The following is a 17,500-nucleotide window of genomic DNA, read 5'->3' as shown; positions in this document are numbered from 1 at the left end:
ATGCCGTGTTGATGCATAGGTAGGCCTACCATAGGAGAGATAACAGGCAAACGATGATCAAAAGAACAATTCTGTATTTAGGTAATGTAGATGTTTAACATCCTTTAGGCTACGGGTCAATTTGGTTTAATTTTAGGTTCTCAAGAATTACATTATTAACTCATTTTATGCTCTCAAGAGTTAAAGATCTAATAAGGGTCCATTTGGTCACCAACTGTCAGGACTGACGGTTTAGGACCCAGATGCAAACTCAAGACAAAATCCGACTTTACAGGGGGTTTAATAGCCAAACATTGAATTGAGGACATCACAGAAGAACGCAGGTTACTTACAATATAATCCAACACAGAACACGCCCAAACACAGGGATTAAATACACACGAGGATAACAGGACAAGGTGAACTCAACAGACAATTAAGACGCAATTGGCTAAGGGACTCCGACTAACAGGACACAGGTGGAGATAACTAATAATCACAGGGAGGTGAGACAGGACAGGAAACACTAACAGTAACTAGGGCAGACAGGAAAACACTAGGACATCACTACAAAATAAAACTACAAGGAGAACAGGAAACAATAGGAACGATACAACAGAATAAAGTACCAGAAACACTTCAAAAACAAACAAGACAGAACGCAGATCCTGACACCAACTCATTTAGCTGGGGACCACCTGGAACCCCCTCAAGGACCACTGGTCTGGTCGTCCCCGGACCACTGGTGATATTAAAGTCTCGAATCCCACTTCAAATCGCGACTTTCAATAGGCTAAGTTTATTCTATAATTATTATGCGTTGTTGTAGCAGGCACTGTGGGCACATGCCTGTTGTTTTGCGTGCTTCACTGGTATTATTGGGCGATTTGCTTAAGGGGACTGTTTAAGCGTGAACGCGCACATCTTAACTACTCCTCACTCATTCTGTCTGTATCATCCGCCTCTCTCTCCCCTCCTCCTTTTTACAGACAAATGTTCACATCACAGCCAAGCCTCTCTATCCCACACTGAGAGAGCTGGAGTCCGGGTGAACGGTGCCAGGATGCGGTGTCCGAAGTTTTGGGGACTCGGTCCAGTTGGATTCTATATTTGGATGACCCTGCTCTTCAGAGGTAGGCCTATATTAGATTTGACTTCACTTATCAATGCATGCTACATCATGTAGAATAAAATAAATAAATACAAAAAAAACATAAAAGACTGATTGGCTACATGTTGAATATGATTTGATATTTAACCTACTAATTCGAATTTTGATAATATTCTACAGTTTGCACAATTTGTAGACTACATGTTTGGTAGATTTTAAAGTTGCCTGACTATAAAACAAAAGGAAAGAATAAAGTCTCACTTGTTTTTAGACTAGCTACTTAATCCTAAATGTAGCTCACTTTTACTTTTTTTTATTGATTGATTGAATACTTTATTAGTAAAGATGTAAACAGCATGGAAGTAGGCTACAGTAACACTTGGGCTAAAAGGATAACATAAAAAGATCTTGGGGACTGGAGGCTGAGATGTCTCTGACTCTCTGGGTATTATTAAGCAACATTTCACACTCATACACACAGATCTGAGTGTAGCTATACTTGCCTGTGTTCATGCATGCGTGCACATCTGTAGGCAAGGCTATGTGCTTGCATGTATGTGTTCCATTGATGTTCAACATGACAATTATTATTTCCCACCTAGCCTATCACCATCACCATCTCTGGGGATGATGATAATGGGCTAGTGGGAAATAATAATATGTGATACAGCATAGAGGGTTTAGTGAGGTGTGGGGCTCAAAGTTTTTATTTTTTATTGTAAAGGACATCATCATAACCTATGTGTGACCACTTTGCACACATCATCATTTTTCTAACGTGAATCATCAGTGTTCATCTCGTAAGTGCCTTCAAGACTTGAAGGATGATTGATGGGAGTGAAGGAATGGCGGGACTAAAGTGAGACAAAGAGAAAGAGTGTGAGAAATAAGTGACATATTTTGTGTGGGAAACTGAGGTCCCTCAAAATGTTGATATGAGAATACAGCTGCTGTTACTGTTAATACGCATCCGAGATCAGTGGTGTTAAAGTTGTCATTTGTTGGTTTATATCTACTTAAACCATGACTTCTCCTCCTATTTTTCAAGCCAAAAGACGCCTCAGTCGTGGCAGCTTTCATGGTGATGTTATGTTATCACATTTTACTTTAGAGTGTTGAGGAACAATAGCCATAATGACTGATTGAATGTCTGGTATACATTTTGATATTCTATGACACCAAAATGACTCACTTCCCTGACAAAATACAATATCCAAAGTGCCCAAGGTTGTCTTCTGGGGTTGTTTTAGAGTCAGTTCTAATTGAGGCAAGGAAAACAGGATTGCTGATGGGGCTTTGAACATGGAGGTTTATAGCTCTAACAACCAGCTTACCACTGAGAAGCTTCTGTGCACATCTGCACTGCCTATGGTTGTAGCCTGCCAAGAGACGCACTAGACAGTGGCAGGAAGGTTGAAGTGAGGATAATTTAGAGGGAAATGGTGTCGGTGGTGGGGGGGGGGGGGGTGGGGGGGGGGGGGGGGGGGGGGGGGTGAAGCCTTTATTGGACAGTGACAAGATGGGAGGGGAATGACATTTGGCAAATGATCCGGCCGGGGACTGGCTGATCAGGGCATTGCGCTCATGATGTATGCACCATAACCACTCAACTACATATCATCCCAAATTGGGATTATTGAAATAAAAAAAACGTTTTTTTTGGACAACAGTACTCAGCTAAACGTAAACACACAGGCTCACGTGGTAGCCACATTGACTTGCTCATGAAAGCTAGAGGTCCATGGTGTTAGTGTGGCTTAAGCACTTAAACCCCAGGCTATATACAGTACGTTATTGACCGGAGTCCCCAAGGGATGCTACAGTAGGTCCACTCCTTTTCCCCCTCGAAACTAAATATCTTTGTGGAAGTTATAGCTGTTCAGTGAGGTTGCAGATCTGCTATTTTCACCGAATGCACCCTAGAATAGGGACAAAAGTGGTTACATCTGCTATTGTAGGCATATTACAGTATATCTTTCAAATCACCCATACCAGCCCACTTTACCTTTAAAGTGATTCCTTGGACCCCAAGGAATCTATTGAATGACTTATGTGGGGTGCCACAAATGTTACAAATGTCAGTGTTTGTTTGCTGCAGAAACATGATGTTTTTTCAATCTTCTCAATCAATCTTCGCCACATTTGGTACACATGATCTCGGGAGTCATGTGACAATGACAATCAAACAGCTTTTTGATATTCCATACTGTCTGCCTGTATTTGGCTTCCCAAATGAGTGGGAGGGGCCTATTTCAAAACAAGAAAGAATGACATAGATGTCATGATGGACGGCGCAGGCCCCCCCCCCCCCCCCCCCCCCCCAAAAAAAATAAAATAGTTTTGGGGGTCCAAAAGCATGGGATGAAAAAAAAAAAAAAAAAAAGGAGGTCCGCGTTCCCCCCCCCCCCTTAGGGGTCCCTGGAGACCCTTGGGGGTCCCTGGGGGTGACCTACAGACACGGCGAAGGAAAACTGTAAAGCCACAGCCATGCATGCAAGATGTTGCACATGAACTCTGCAGCCGCACTGAGCAGAGATGCTCATAGGCCTGCGTCCTGCGTCGCTGACGCACAATATTGTGAAAGGACGCATTCATGACACCGTCGTGGCGTCCATGGGACGCACTAGAGTTGTCACCAACAACAGAGAAAAATATAAAAATAATTCGCGATAAAATTATTCGTGCACGATAAGTATCGGCCCGATAATTATCGGTTCGATATCAGGAATTATGACGTCATCCCGATAAAACCGATAACATTAATAATAGCTCTGATAATATATAATATTTGTCAACTGTGATCTGCATGGACTCTCGGTTAGACACCGTTGTACTGGAGAAGTATAACTCTCGGTTAGACACCGTTGTACTGGAGAAGTATAACTCTCGGTTGCACCGTTGTAGTGTTGTGCTAGTGTTGTGCTAGTTACTGAAAACCAGTGACCAGTTACCAATGCCATTACTAGTTACTTCATTTAAAAGTAACTCAGTTACTTTACAAGTTACTTACACCAAAAAGTAATGCGTTACTGTGAAAAGTAACTTTGAAGTTACTTTAAAAAAAAAGGGCTCCCATTATTGCCCTTATAGCCTTCATTTCAGTACTGTTATTGCATTGGGGAATAATACAATCTGTTGATCAACTTGACATGCATTTGCATCACTGAACTCTGCTAAGCAATGTGGTATACCAGGGGTTGCGATATAGGATTGTAACCTGCTGGTCCCAATGTCCGGAATGAATCAAATTTATCAGACATCTGATAAAAAATACCGGTCATAATTATGTTGAAGCATTAATTACAATTAAGCAGGTGCGTAAATACAGCCTTAAGGTCCTTACACACCGGCGAAAATAGCGAATATACGCAAAATTCGGACTCGTTCCGAATAATTAAAAGACGCTTTTTCGCTTCGCTTTTTCGCTTTTTCGCTCCATGTACGGAGCCATTGACTTTATAAGGTTTTAAAAAAAAACGCATTATTCGCACGAAAAAATCGCCCCGGTGTGTAACAACCTTAACACTTAGGCCTACAGCATTATATTTTGGATTGAGCTATTTGAACATGAACCATGATGAACGAGTAATATACACATTTTATATACAGTAGCAGGGTCATCTTGCACAAATACATTAATTACCTACACTACCATTTGTGCCTGGCAATCTCCTTCTCACCCATTGACTTGCATGTTAAATGATGGCGTTTCCCCTTAAAAATAATCGATCATTTCAGGAGCAAGAGCTTAAAAATCTCTCCTAAATCTAGTCAACAAGGCCTGCAGTAGGCTATGCACTGGACAAATATGCATGACATTATTTCAATACACTAAAAAACTGTGGTGGAAAGTAACTAAGTACATTTACTCAAGTACTGTACTTAAGTACAATTTTGAGGTATCGGTACTTTACTTGAGTATTTCCAATTTCCAATACTTTTACTACTACTCCACTACATCTCAGAGGCAACTATTGTACTTTTACTCCACTACATTTATTTGAAAACTTTAGTTACTTACTAGTTACTTTTCAGATATAAATTATGATATAATGAAACATACATTAACCACTTTAACCCTATTTTATACCTAGCCGATCTACAAGCTCGATCTGCTATTTTCAAATATTTAGTACTTTTACTTTTGGTACTTTAAGTACATTTTGATGCCAATACTTTTGTACTTTTACTCAAGTAAATTTTGAATTCTGGACTTTTACTTGTAACAAGAGTATTTCTATATTGCAGTATTGGTACTTTTACTTAAGTAAAGAATTTGAGTACTTTTTCCACCACTGCTAAAAACATGGGAAATGTTAGAGGGAGTAATAGCCATGGATACACGACGGTCGACTGTCACGATGTCCTGTTCAACAAGATTTCAAATGTATAAAAATCTTTGGAAAATAGCAGATCTACAAGCTTGTAAATCTGCTATTTTCAAATGGCAGATATGTGTAGGGCTGAAGTGGTTAATGTGTGTGTTGTTTATAATATTCTAGAGCTTAATCTACAAAGTAACTAGTAACTAAAGTTTTCAAATAATTGTAGTGGAGTAAAAGTATAATATTTGCCTCTGAGATGGAGTAGAAGTAAAAGTGTTGAAAATTGGAAATACTTTCCAATACTTTACTACTACTACTACTACTACTACTACTACTAGCCTACTACTACTACTACTAATAATAATAATAGTAAAAAAAATACCTCAAAATTTTACTTAAAATTTTCCTAAGTACAGTACTTGAGTAAATGTAAAAAAAAACAAACAGAAAAGGCCTATTTTCATTCCAGCTAATAAAATTCACAATATCGGTTGCATATCGGTTATCGGTGACCGATATAATCCAAACCTCTCTAAAATCGGTTATCGGTATCGGTCACAAAAATCCCTATCGGTCGGACTCTAATTACCAGTGATGTTACATGAAGGCCACTGTAAGACCTTATGTCGAAGGCCATATCCTGCCATGGCTATGTACATTCAGAGGAGAAAAACAATGCATGAGGTGGCATGAAAAGGTATTAAGCATTAACATGTACATCATTGAAGCTACTTTGTGTAGACGTGAATTGAAGTAATGCTGTTGTGTGGGTGGGTCTTTAAAAGTGAAGATGGGATGTGGTTTGCTGTAGGGAGGTATTGTGCTATTGAGATTTTTTTTTAAAAATGCATGTGTGTATCTATCTATCGATGGATCTATCTATCTATCTATCTATCTATCTAACCCACCACGACAACAGATAAGTCATCTAGGCTTTTTTCATTTTTGTTATTTCATGTCATATGAAAGCAGGGAATCATAGCTACAAATACTTTTGTAAATACAGTATTCAATCAAAATACAAAATAGCAGATCTACAAGCTCACAAGGCGGCGACGCGTTGTGAGCTTGTAGATCTGCTATTTCATGACACATGTTTTGTTTGTAACTAGTGTTGCCATGTATAGTAATTATAAGCGACCTCGTTCTCTGTGAAGTTGCTTGCAAATATTGCTAGTTGCTTTTTATTTGTTTTTATTATTTTGTTGTGAGCTTGTAGATCGGCTATTTCCAAATCGTCTATTTTCAAAAAGCCGATGCATATAGGTTTATAGTGCTCATATAGCCACTTACATCTTTGGGCTTGTTTTCATTGACCTGGTTGCTTATTACTCTCTCGAAAATCTGGCAACCGTGTCATAGTTTATACCACCGAAGAAGAAAATGCGGAAGTGATCGTCTTTACAAGGCCATGAAAAAGCATAATAACGTGACTTGCGGCGTCGATAAGTAAGTAATTAATAGCGGACAGTACTGTGTTTGGCTAAAAACAGTGTGTTTGGTAACCTCATACAAGCGCATTATTAACCAAGTTAGGCTAGCGCACGGAGGACGCACTGTTATTTTCGATTCCACTTTTACCACACATTTAACCGTATTTACTCCAATTTGCAAATGTTCTTTGTGGTTTTGATTCCTGTGGAAATTAAGATGTCATGGGAAGAATGACTTAATTTTGTGATGCGACAAACATCCGTGTTTATGTGAAACTTGTGTGTTATTGCAAAGGAATTCCACGAGTGGTCTTGCACATGCGCAGTAAAGTTGTTTACATCTGAAAGAGCATTTCATCCCAGCATATGAGAACGACTGCACTTTGAATGCGAGCTGGTAAACAATTGTGCATGGAAAATGGTCATTTTGTGTGTTATTTTATGTTGTTTGCGTAGTTTTAATAGTATTTTCCATTTGTGTGTTTTCTGTTTACAGTTAAATAAGCTACTTCTACTGCAACAGCATCTTACAATGCTTATCTTTAGCACCCACTTTAAGGAGAGCTAATGTGTGTAGTTTCTCTTGGGCTGGCTGAGGCTATCAGATACTGTACCAAGTATTAGTAGTTTAGTAACCGTGTGTGTGTGTGTGTGTGTGTGTGTGTGTAATAAATTACCAAAAGTCAGTATCGGTTTTGCGTGTTTTTATGTGTAGTTGTTGTGTTGTAGTTTGAGTGTTTTACGCCAAATCTACTACGTGTATTCGTCCCTGGACCGAAGGGAATAGCTTGAGTTAGGTTGAGCTCAGATATCGGTACAGTTATTTAACAGTCAGCCCGTGCGACGAGGAAAGTACGGAGATTGGTGTTGTTCACGTGAGGAGTGCTAGGCTAGCTCGACGTCGTGGGTCTCTTGTCGACGAGCGTCGTGGGAGAGGCGAAACGTAATCATCTCTGCCAAACCAACCCCCACGAGACGAGAGGGAGTTCGGTTCCGAGTCGGACAAGCAACGTGGAGGACGTGCGGGAGAGCCAGCTGTTCATCAAAGAGCTGAGCAGAGCGGAGCGACCCATTCCGAGAGGAGGACGCGCTCGGTTGGCCGACAACAATTACCAAACCAACATCATCATCAAAGAAATGTGTGCTTTTTGCAATGTGTGATTTTTGCATTTGACTGTGCTGTTGTCGGACGATGAGACGAATTAGTTTAGAACTGTGCATGATAGCACTGAAGGCTAACAATATTAAAATATTCTGTTACAAATGGTCCGGAATTCCACATGTAGCCTACTAGAGTTTCACAAGTACAAAAGTATTGGCTTCATAATGTACGTAAAGTATCAAATGTAAAAGTAGTCATTATGCACAATGGCCCATTTTCAAGTGGTAACATGTAGCCTAGCCTATAAAAAATATGTTTTAAACTGCCCATGTACAAGCTGACCTCATGGCACCAAAGCTAATTGTGTGTACGGGTATTTCAAGGGCTGGCAGAGAATAACGCTTAGTTTGTCGTAGTTTAAGTTGCGTTGTCAGCTCCACATCTGCTATTTGCAAACATTTTTGTACTTTGGGTACTGTAAGCCCATTTAAATACTAATAGTTTTACTGAAGCACATTATTATCTCCGAATCCTTTCTCATCATGCAGTACTTGTACATTGCAGTATTGATACTTTTACTTAAGTAAAACATTCGATCACTTCTTTCCACCATGCCATTTCATTTATATTTGAATCACGTCAGTTTGCAATGCAATTCATAACTAAAGGTCTATAAACCTGTGTGATATAATGACGTTATGAAGTACTGCTAACTGGGAAAGCAGCCCGTCCAGCAGGGGCCATTCACACACACTCTATTTGTCTTGACAATGACGTTGGCTGTAGTACCCCGGATGCGATGTTACAAACAGCTGACCTGAATGTTGTGGTTGTCCTATGCTAAACAACACATACAGTAACGTAAAAAGGAATACATAGGTTTGATGACAGAAAATGCATTTATATACTATTGCTATAAAACAACAAAGCTAGCCTACATGTTTAAGGTGACATTACACTTATGCTATTGTGCTCCACTATGTTTACACATTTCAATGTGTAAACATACAGATGCATTTACTATGTCCATGTGTATGATGCGACAGATTGAATAGCATGTTATTGACTTCATTGATGCAAAACATTTTGTATAAGTGATTAATGTCCCTGAATGGGTTTGAGCCTTATTGTTGTTGTAATGTGTGAACATGATGGCGCTCACAAATTGTGCATTTTGAGACTCGGGCGGAATGCAGTGATTCCGTGCCGCCACGTTAATATTGGAGCGTCGGGTTTATATCCTTAACCCAGCCAGGTTGTGTAGCCTACATAACTCTCTATGACATAACTCCATAACATAGGACAAGCTACTGTAAGTTTGTAGACCTCACGTGTCCATGAAAAGAATGTCGGGGCTCCCGAAAATGATCTCGCAGAATCGCTGCTGCGCTGAAAATAGCAGATCCACAAGCTCACAACGCGTCGCAATGGGACCTGTTGTGAGCTTGTAGATCTGCTATTTTCAAATAGCCAACGCAGCCATGCAGATCTGCAAGCTTAACCGAGTGACTGTTAAAGCAGTTTGTTTAAATTACTTTATAAAATGTTATATTTTCACAGGGATTATTTATTAGTGTAGATATACATTTTGGAGTGGATATATGTGTCCAGATGCCTGTCAGACCGTCTGCTCCGCAGGTCTAGAATGGAATAAACGGGCGCAGGCAACGTCAACAACTGGTCTCGACCAGACGTGAGATCTCAGCGTAAAGTAGGATGAAGGCCTCGTCAGGATATATTGATAAATGCCGAAAGGTGCGGTGATATCGCCGTACGTTCATTATTCGGGCTGCACCGCGTTGATAAATGAGGGCCACTGTGCCTTCCTTCCGCCAGACAGCTTTTTGTGTATTTACTATGAATATCGCCCCTATACTTAAGGCTGACAAATAACGTAATACACATCCATTCTCTCTACGTCCTGCGTGTCTGGAGGATGTTGGGTCTTTTGAGCAATTGAGCCAATGTGTATTCTCAGAATCCCATTTCACACTCGAGTGTGAAATGTGTCTGTCTGTGTCCCTCATTCACAGAACCGGTTTTCTACGTCATGACATAAGCGCACAATATAAACAGCACACACATGTCCTGGCCTCGTTCTCTTCATTTTTGATTGTTGAGACAGCAGAGAGGCAGCAATGGCACCAGCGTAAAAAAAAAAGTTTGTCCAGAGCAAACTCATCGACGCGAGGACGCCTAAACGAACGGTAGCCACCGCGATCGACCGCCTAAACCACTTTCAGGGCAAGCTGCTTCAGGCTGCAGCATCAGTCCTGCTTGGTAAAATAAAGGCTGAACTCAGTGGACATTGGACAATATTTTGCAATAGGCCTACTCGCGTATAAAGATTTTCCGCTTTCCAAACGGGAACTAGTTGCAGTTTGTATTCGATTCATGGAGGATGGAGGACTCATCAAAGAGCGGGCAGTGGAATTTATTGACACCGCGGATTTAACTGCACGGTGCATCACAAAGCGCTCCTAAAAGAAACCAATCATCTATCAACTATTGTAGGCTACCCGTGTCTAAGCTAAAACATAAACATGTAGGTCGCCTACATAGGCTACTTTGGTAAATAAATCTGGTTATTTGAAGAGGTTATTCAACTCTCCAGCTGTCTATCTGCGACTCTCTCCCCCCCTTGCGCTTCAACTACATGCAAAAAGGCCGTTCGCAGCTCGCGATGCTTAAATGAGGAAATGTGCACGGAAAATCATCTAAAACTATGCGAAATAAACCCCAAAAAAATATCAAAAATAAAAGCGGGGCTTTATTGTGGCTTAAATAGATTCAAGTCGACACTTATTAATGTTTTGGTGCATTCTATAATTTAATACAAAATTCTGATGCCTCTCTGCAGAGTGATACTGCATGAAGAACTAACTCAGTGTGTAGAGGGGAGTGCGGGGCTTTAGGCTGCGTGGGCGGACACTGGTGTTGGAACAATGGCGGCGGTGCAAACATGTTCAGTTGTGAGAGGGGGCATGTTCAGACCTGAGAGGGGGCGTGAGAGGGGGCGTCTCCCTGCATGAAGCCAGCAACCAATCGGTGTTTGGAGCAAAGAGGGGGCGTCGCCCTGCATGAAGCCAAGTTGCAGCAACCAATCGGTGGCAACGAAGCAATGACGACGCGTTCCAGACCCTTTTTTACCAAGACCGCCCCCTTTTTCCCACAAACAGAGAGTCCCTGACCAAATCACGCCCCGTTACGCCCCTTTTTCGCCTAAGCCACCTCCTCTCTTTATATAGCTCGAGAGGTTAACTCCTACATACCTCACTTGCCTTTGATCTCTCTCCATAGAGGACGGCTCGCTTCGCTTGAGCCGTCCTAAAAAGGAGAAAAAAGGCTTATAACATGATCCAATCAACCCCAAATTGGAATCACGTTATTTTATGTGATGTGAGTGCACCTCCAAAAGCGCTTTCACATCTGCCCATAGGGGGCAGCCTCCGGGTCCTGCCGTCGGGTCCTGGCGGCTGCAACCCACTTTTACACAGCCCTGTGTATAGGCCACCCAGCCTGACAGAGATATGCGCTCCAAGGACTGCTCCTTTCTAGTGTTCCTTTCTAGTGCTCTCTGTCATTTTTCCATGGTCAGCAGAATGTTTTTGACACTCTGCGCTTTATTCATGGAGTTTTCATGAGTTCATGTTTTTTTACATGTCCAGAATATTAACGGTGTGTTGCTTCTCATCCCGGACAATATCAAAACCGTAAACAAATAATGGGCTACTATGCTGAAGTAACCTTCCAAGTTATCAAAATGGTGAATCATGAACAGCAACACAAAGTCATTCAGAACAAAAGATACCAGGTGCTCTTGGCTTGAGGTGGTAAACTCCAGTCAGTCCAGGTGAATGCAAGGTGCTCACGAATATGTTCTAGACTAGAGAAAAGGGAAGCCCTTGGGCTTACTTCAGACACCCTTGCATTGAGCCAAGGCTATAGTTAAAATGTCTTTAGTGTTTAGGGCATTACGTTATGTCCTAAACAATAACTTTAGGCATTTTAACTATATCCTTGTCTGACTTGAAGTAAGCCCAAGCCCAAGGGCTTCCCTTTTCCCTCACGAAACTGTATTTATAGCACATGGGTGCTTCAACCTTTTCTTTTTCTTCCCTTGTTGGCGAAATTTACTCCCAACCGCCAGACACAGCCTCATTAAAACATGTTCCTACTCCCGTTATGATGGGGGCCCCAACAGAAGTATGCCCACAACTTATTGAATTATGAATTATGGTTGACATTTTATTTTATGCCTTCTCTGTACGCAGTTTCACTGCTTCTAGCACTGTAGCCCTGCATTCAGAGCTGTGACATGCCTGGCCTGTTTTACCCACTGGATTAGGATTAAATCTCCACTAGTTTTATGGCCTTGAGCTCCTCAGGCATAGATTATAAATCACTCTTATGAATTCAACCATCTATACGCCATTAACCCCCCCCCCCCCCCCACACACACACACACACACACACACACACACACACACACACACACACACACACACACACACACACACACGCACACGCGCGCACGCGCGCACAACAGGCACGCACAACAGCGGGCACCCTAATCTGATCGTTGCTCCCCAATGTAGCCTGTCACGTGCCGTGGGTGTTAATGGCTCCGTCCATGGCTCGCCAGTGGCTTTAAGCGCCATCATCAAGCATACTCATATGAAGAGAATGAACATGCATAGTGCAAATGTATGCACATAGACATCCTCCTTTCCCCACGCCCACCCACACACACAAGAATGTGACAAGCATGACCAGTCGGCTATAGAAAGTATGGTGGCCGCTTGTTTTCAGATGCCTCATATATGCTATATAGATAGATGCGAACTCTCATAGATGCGAACTCTCAACATTGTTGCATCTCTCTTGTCTCCTATGCTGTCCCTTGCTCTGTCACTCCTGTCTCCTCCCTCCTGTTTCATCCTCTGTTTCGTCTTTAAAATGCTGTCCTTCTTCTCGTTCGTCCTTCTTCCTCTCTCACTTTCCTCTCTCTGTCTCTGTCTCCCTCTGTAAATATATGTCTGTCCCCCCCCCCGTCTCTCTCTCTCTCTCTCTCTCTCTCTCTCTCTCTCTCTCTCTCTCTCTCTCTCTCTCTCTCTCTCTCTCTCTCTATCTCTCTAGTAATAGGTTATGGATAGGCTAGTCACCTGTAGCCAGTTGCACCACCTCACACTAAGTTATGCCATTAACAGTCGTGGTGCAACATCATTTAGTAACTTACTAGTTACAAACTATCTTGTAATTACTAAGCCTCTAGTAAGGACTTTACACCCTAACTTAGGACAGAACTTAGGTTCTGATGGTGCAACCCCACACTGGACCCCAGGCTTGGATTTTGCACTGGTCTTTCATTTCTGACCTTGTCTGGCTGACTTAGCCTGGGACCAGACGAATCTGCGAGTGCAAAAACAAATTGCACTCTGTGATTTGGGTCTGGCACCGCTCCATAGAGAATCCATTTCCTGTTCCAGGAGACGTGGGGAACCAATCAGGGCTCAGTATTCGAATATGGGAGACTGTAATTGGTAGTTGGTTGTAGGTCTAACCAATTGCGTCGAGGGCTATTGTTTTGATCCCGCCCCTTGGGAAGAAAAACGTCCTCATGGAAGCACCAGACTCATATCCACGCAGTGATATAGTCTAGCTACGCCAGGCTATGGCTGACTTAGCCAAGTGATTCATATTAAAGGAATTACATTAGACCATTGCTGAAGTAGTTCTGACCTTAGTTTAAATGTATTCACATTAAGTCTCAGGTTGCACTGGCAGATGCACTTAGCCATGGGTCCATTTTTACACTCACTCTGCTGTGTATGTACTGTACTACTGTACTGTACGATACGATTTGTATTGTGCTGTACATATCGCCACTGTACAATGGAAACCTTGTAAGTCCAAAACCGTTTTCAGGAAAATGTTTTACAATGGATTAAATGTAGTAATCTTTTTGTCCCAAACTATTGGTAACACTTTTAATTTGTTATATCTCATATTACTGTGTATAAGTCTGTGGTCAGTCATTTCTGTAGTGTGTGGATGTATGGAATGTGCTGTGTGAGAGTGTTGTACAAAAAGGCGCAATTCAAGCTTGACAAAAGGGTTAGGCCCCAAACGAGAGAGTGACAGGTTTCAATGATATATAATATAAGGAGGACCTGAGTTTATGGGTTTGGGGAAGTATATTATACTTCCCAAAAACCCATAAACTGCACCACTCATGCCAATCACTGAAGACTGGCTAGTCAACAGTGTGGAAGAGGGGCGGGGGCGTCACACCAAGTGGAAATTTGGCCTAAGATGTTGGGGAGCAAATTCCATGGTAATCCAGGCAGTAGTTTTCAAGATATCTCGTTAAGTGGTGGACCATCTTTACAGAGCCCTGCTGCTAACTGGGCTAAAATGTCAAATGAATGTCCCTCCATCACTGCTCTGTGTGTGTGTGTGTGTGTGTGTGTGTGTGTGTGTGTGTGTGTGTGTGTGTGTGTGTGTGTGTGTGTGTGTGTGTGTGTGTGTGTGTGTGTGTGTGTGTGTGTGTGTGTGTGTGTGTGTGTGTGTGTGTGTGTGTGTGTGTGTGTGTGTGCGTGCGTGCGTGCGTGCGTGCGTGCGTGCGTGCGTGCGTGCGTGCGAGTGTGTGTGTGTCTGTTCATGTCTGACCTCTAATACGCTTTTCCCTTTTGTTTACAGTTGTTATGTTACTATTATGTCATTGTCAACCTTTCTCTCTGTCTTAATCTGTAGTTTTTTCATTCTCTTTCTAACACTTAACACTGTACACTTAAACAGGCATGCACGCACGCAGGCTAACACGCACACACGTCACTTGCCATGGCATGGTTGCGTATGCGTAGCAGTCCTGTTGTCTCTACTTGTCATTGGTCTGTCATTACAGTCTTTGTTCAATCCTTCCAGGTTCATATGATGGTTCTCTGGTCCCTGGAGGTCATTGGATCACAGCCCTATTGTCTTCTAACGATAGACTAGGCATTCCAGAGTCACCCCAAGCCACATTTTATTTCCATGATGAGAAAACTCATTTGCTGATGCGATATAATTCAATCATAGCTGGCAGGTGATTATCGCCTTCATCAGCATTAATAATGATTACAACACTGTCAAATCCAGAGTGTATTTTTAAATGAACACTCTGGATTTTGCTGTGTACGAAGTTAAATGAGGCAGGGGAACTGGTGGATCAACTTTTTTCTGAATGCTACGGTATACATATTTTTAATTAATTATTTTCTTTTTGACCATACTCTCGCCGATTTGCTATGTTTGAATAAGTGAATATTATTAACATACATTTAATTTCTGTGTTTTTTTGTATGCATTGGCACTGTAACACGTCTGGTTTCCATACAATTAATTGATGTGGTCCATTTCGTTTCACCTGCTCATGTAGAACAACATGCCTGACACTCTCTATTCTCAGGAGCATTCTGATTACCATTGCACATGCTGCTGTGCCCACTCCCCATGCTTTTGACATCTATTCTTATCCACATCATGATGAGCATTTCCCCCTCGTGCCTAATGTATACTCCATCGTACGACAGTGTATGAATCAGGATTCAGTGCTTACTGCATCATGCATCATCAGGCTGATGTTCACATCACGATGAGCATTTCCCCGCCTAATGTATCAACATACTGTAATGTATTACAAAAACAAAAACAAGTCAGGCGTGCCATGAGAAGAAGACTTGAGCCTTGTGAGGGCTTTTAAAAAAAAAAAGTTTTACATTAGCTTCATGCTTCCTGCATCGTCGGTCCGCTTGCTTTATTCCAACCACAGGGAGTGACGTTGTAGCGATCTGCTAAACCGTTACAACGTTACGTTAGGAAGCATCCCTAGGCCCCCTAACCCAGAAGCTATTCCTAGCCGTCTGTTTGCCAGGTGTGGTTTCCATCCCACGGGGGGCACTCATGCTGTGAGCCGTGGCGCTGGTCACAGCCAGCTGCACTTTTCTCTGATGACTGGATACTCTCAGAGAGAAAGAGCTGAGCGGGCCCCTTCGGACCCTCGCGAAACATCGCGGACCCCTTCGGCTGGCTTTTGTTTTTTCATGAACCTGGTTGCTTGTTTTTGGCTCACAATCTGGCAACACTGACCTGGTTGCTTGTTTCTCCAACCTGGCAATCCATTAGTATGTTTATGGCGTTCTACTTCCATGTCGTATAGCAGTGACATCACTGTCGAATCCTTGGGATCTTGATCCTAGCCTTTCAGCGCGTGTTTACCAACAGCGTCACTACACGCTGTATTTTGATTTTTCCACGCGTTAAAGAAACACTACACAGGATTATTATTTCATGTCAACATTCAAGTACAACGACCAGAAGATGTAACTGAGGTAAAGTAATACGTGACTCTGCAAGTGTAACTAAAGTTTCTGTCCCTCCCTCTCTCTCTTTCCATCTCCCCCCACACACGCACACATACACACACACACACACACACACACACGCACACGCACACACACACACACACACACACACACACACACACACACACACACACACACACACACACACACACACACACACAGCTCCTTCGTGTCATGTCAGAGGTGTCGCACGCACGCTTGTTGTGGGCTAGTTGACATAGCGTGCACCATCAGTGTTAATTTAACTCAGAGTGTAACACGGACCCTATAAGGGTAAATCTTTACTTTCAGAGGTAAATGAACGCTGAGGATTCCACATTGACACGTGAGCAACAATGTCTATATGAGATTAGCCTTTCCTCCGTGGTGGAAAGCCTGGAGACATGAGGTTACGTCTCCAGGTTAAGATAGAGGGAGAGAAAAAGAAAGAATTAGGATTGGAGTGTGACAGAAGCAAAATGAGAAAGGGACAGAGAGCAGTGAGAGTGGTAAACAATTTAGGGACGTGACCAGATTTAAAGCATTGTGAAGGGAAAAGGCCAAACCTATGACCACAACCGAGATGACAGCTTATGTAAAACTAGTGAAAAGAGATAAAGGGATGGAAGAGCAGAGAGCTGCTTATAACCATCCGGCACACTGTCAATGGCATTTACATTTTGCTGTTGGGCAGAAACCTTGTAACTCCATATTTCATATTATTATTTTGATATTTTTTCATAAATAAATGCTGTATACTTCGTCGTATAACAGTGTTGTGTTTAGAAAAGGCCCATCAATAAGCTCATAACACATCACAGATATGCCATTTTAGCTATTTTTGAAGAAATGCCCAAAATAGGGACGCCAGGTTGAATGTAGTTAAGTCTGTCTGTGAATTCTATAAATATTTAACAAATGAAAAGATACTTCCGCCCGCCATTCTGGAGACCGGAGGTGATCCTGGGTGTCCAGGATCACTCGCCTCATGACTTAACAACCTCAAATCACTGCCTTTTCAGGCCGCGACCCCCAAATCATATTTAAACTGGGGACCCCCCCACCCTGACAAGCACTTGGAATTGTAGGAGTTGAGGCATTACAATTAGTTTGACTCGGTTCCACAGACACTTATTGTGAAAACAGCTGATCTACAAGCTGACAAC

The 17,500-nt window shown here is 42.2% G+C and overlaps 1 protein-coding gene across 1 annotated transcript in view; it reads left to right on the top strand.

Annotated features, from left to right (window-relative positions):
* Positions 1–1,042: 1,042 nt before the first annotated feature.
* The window catches only part of LOC311033974 (neuronal acetylcholine receptor subunit alpha-7-like), a gene marked incomplete at both ends in the record, with an annotated part of 57,763 nt that continues 41,305 nt past the window's right edge, over positions 1,043–17,500 (top strand). The window contains one exon of the mRNA XM_084041712.1: positions 1,043–1,112. Coding sequence (XP_083897838.1) covers positions 1,043–1,112 — 70 coding nt within the window. The remainder of the gene's footprint in view (positions 1,113–17,500) is intronic.

Source organism: Gymnoscopelus microlampas (assembly GCF_963454915.1).
Source record: "Gymnoscopelus microlampas genome assembly, chromosome: 18".
Taxonomy (NCBI): Eukaryota; Metazoa; Chordata; class Actinopteri; order Myctophiformes; family Myctophidae; genus Gymnoscopelus; species Gymnoscopelus microlampas.
This window is presented reverse-complemented; position numbering and strand designations above follow the sequence as displayed.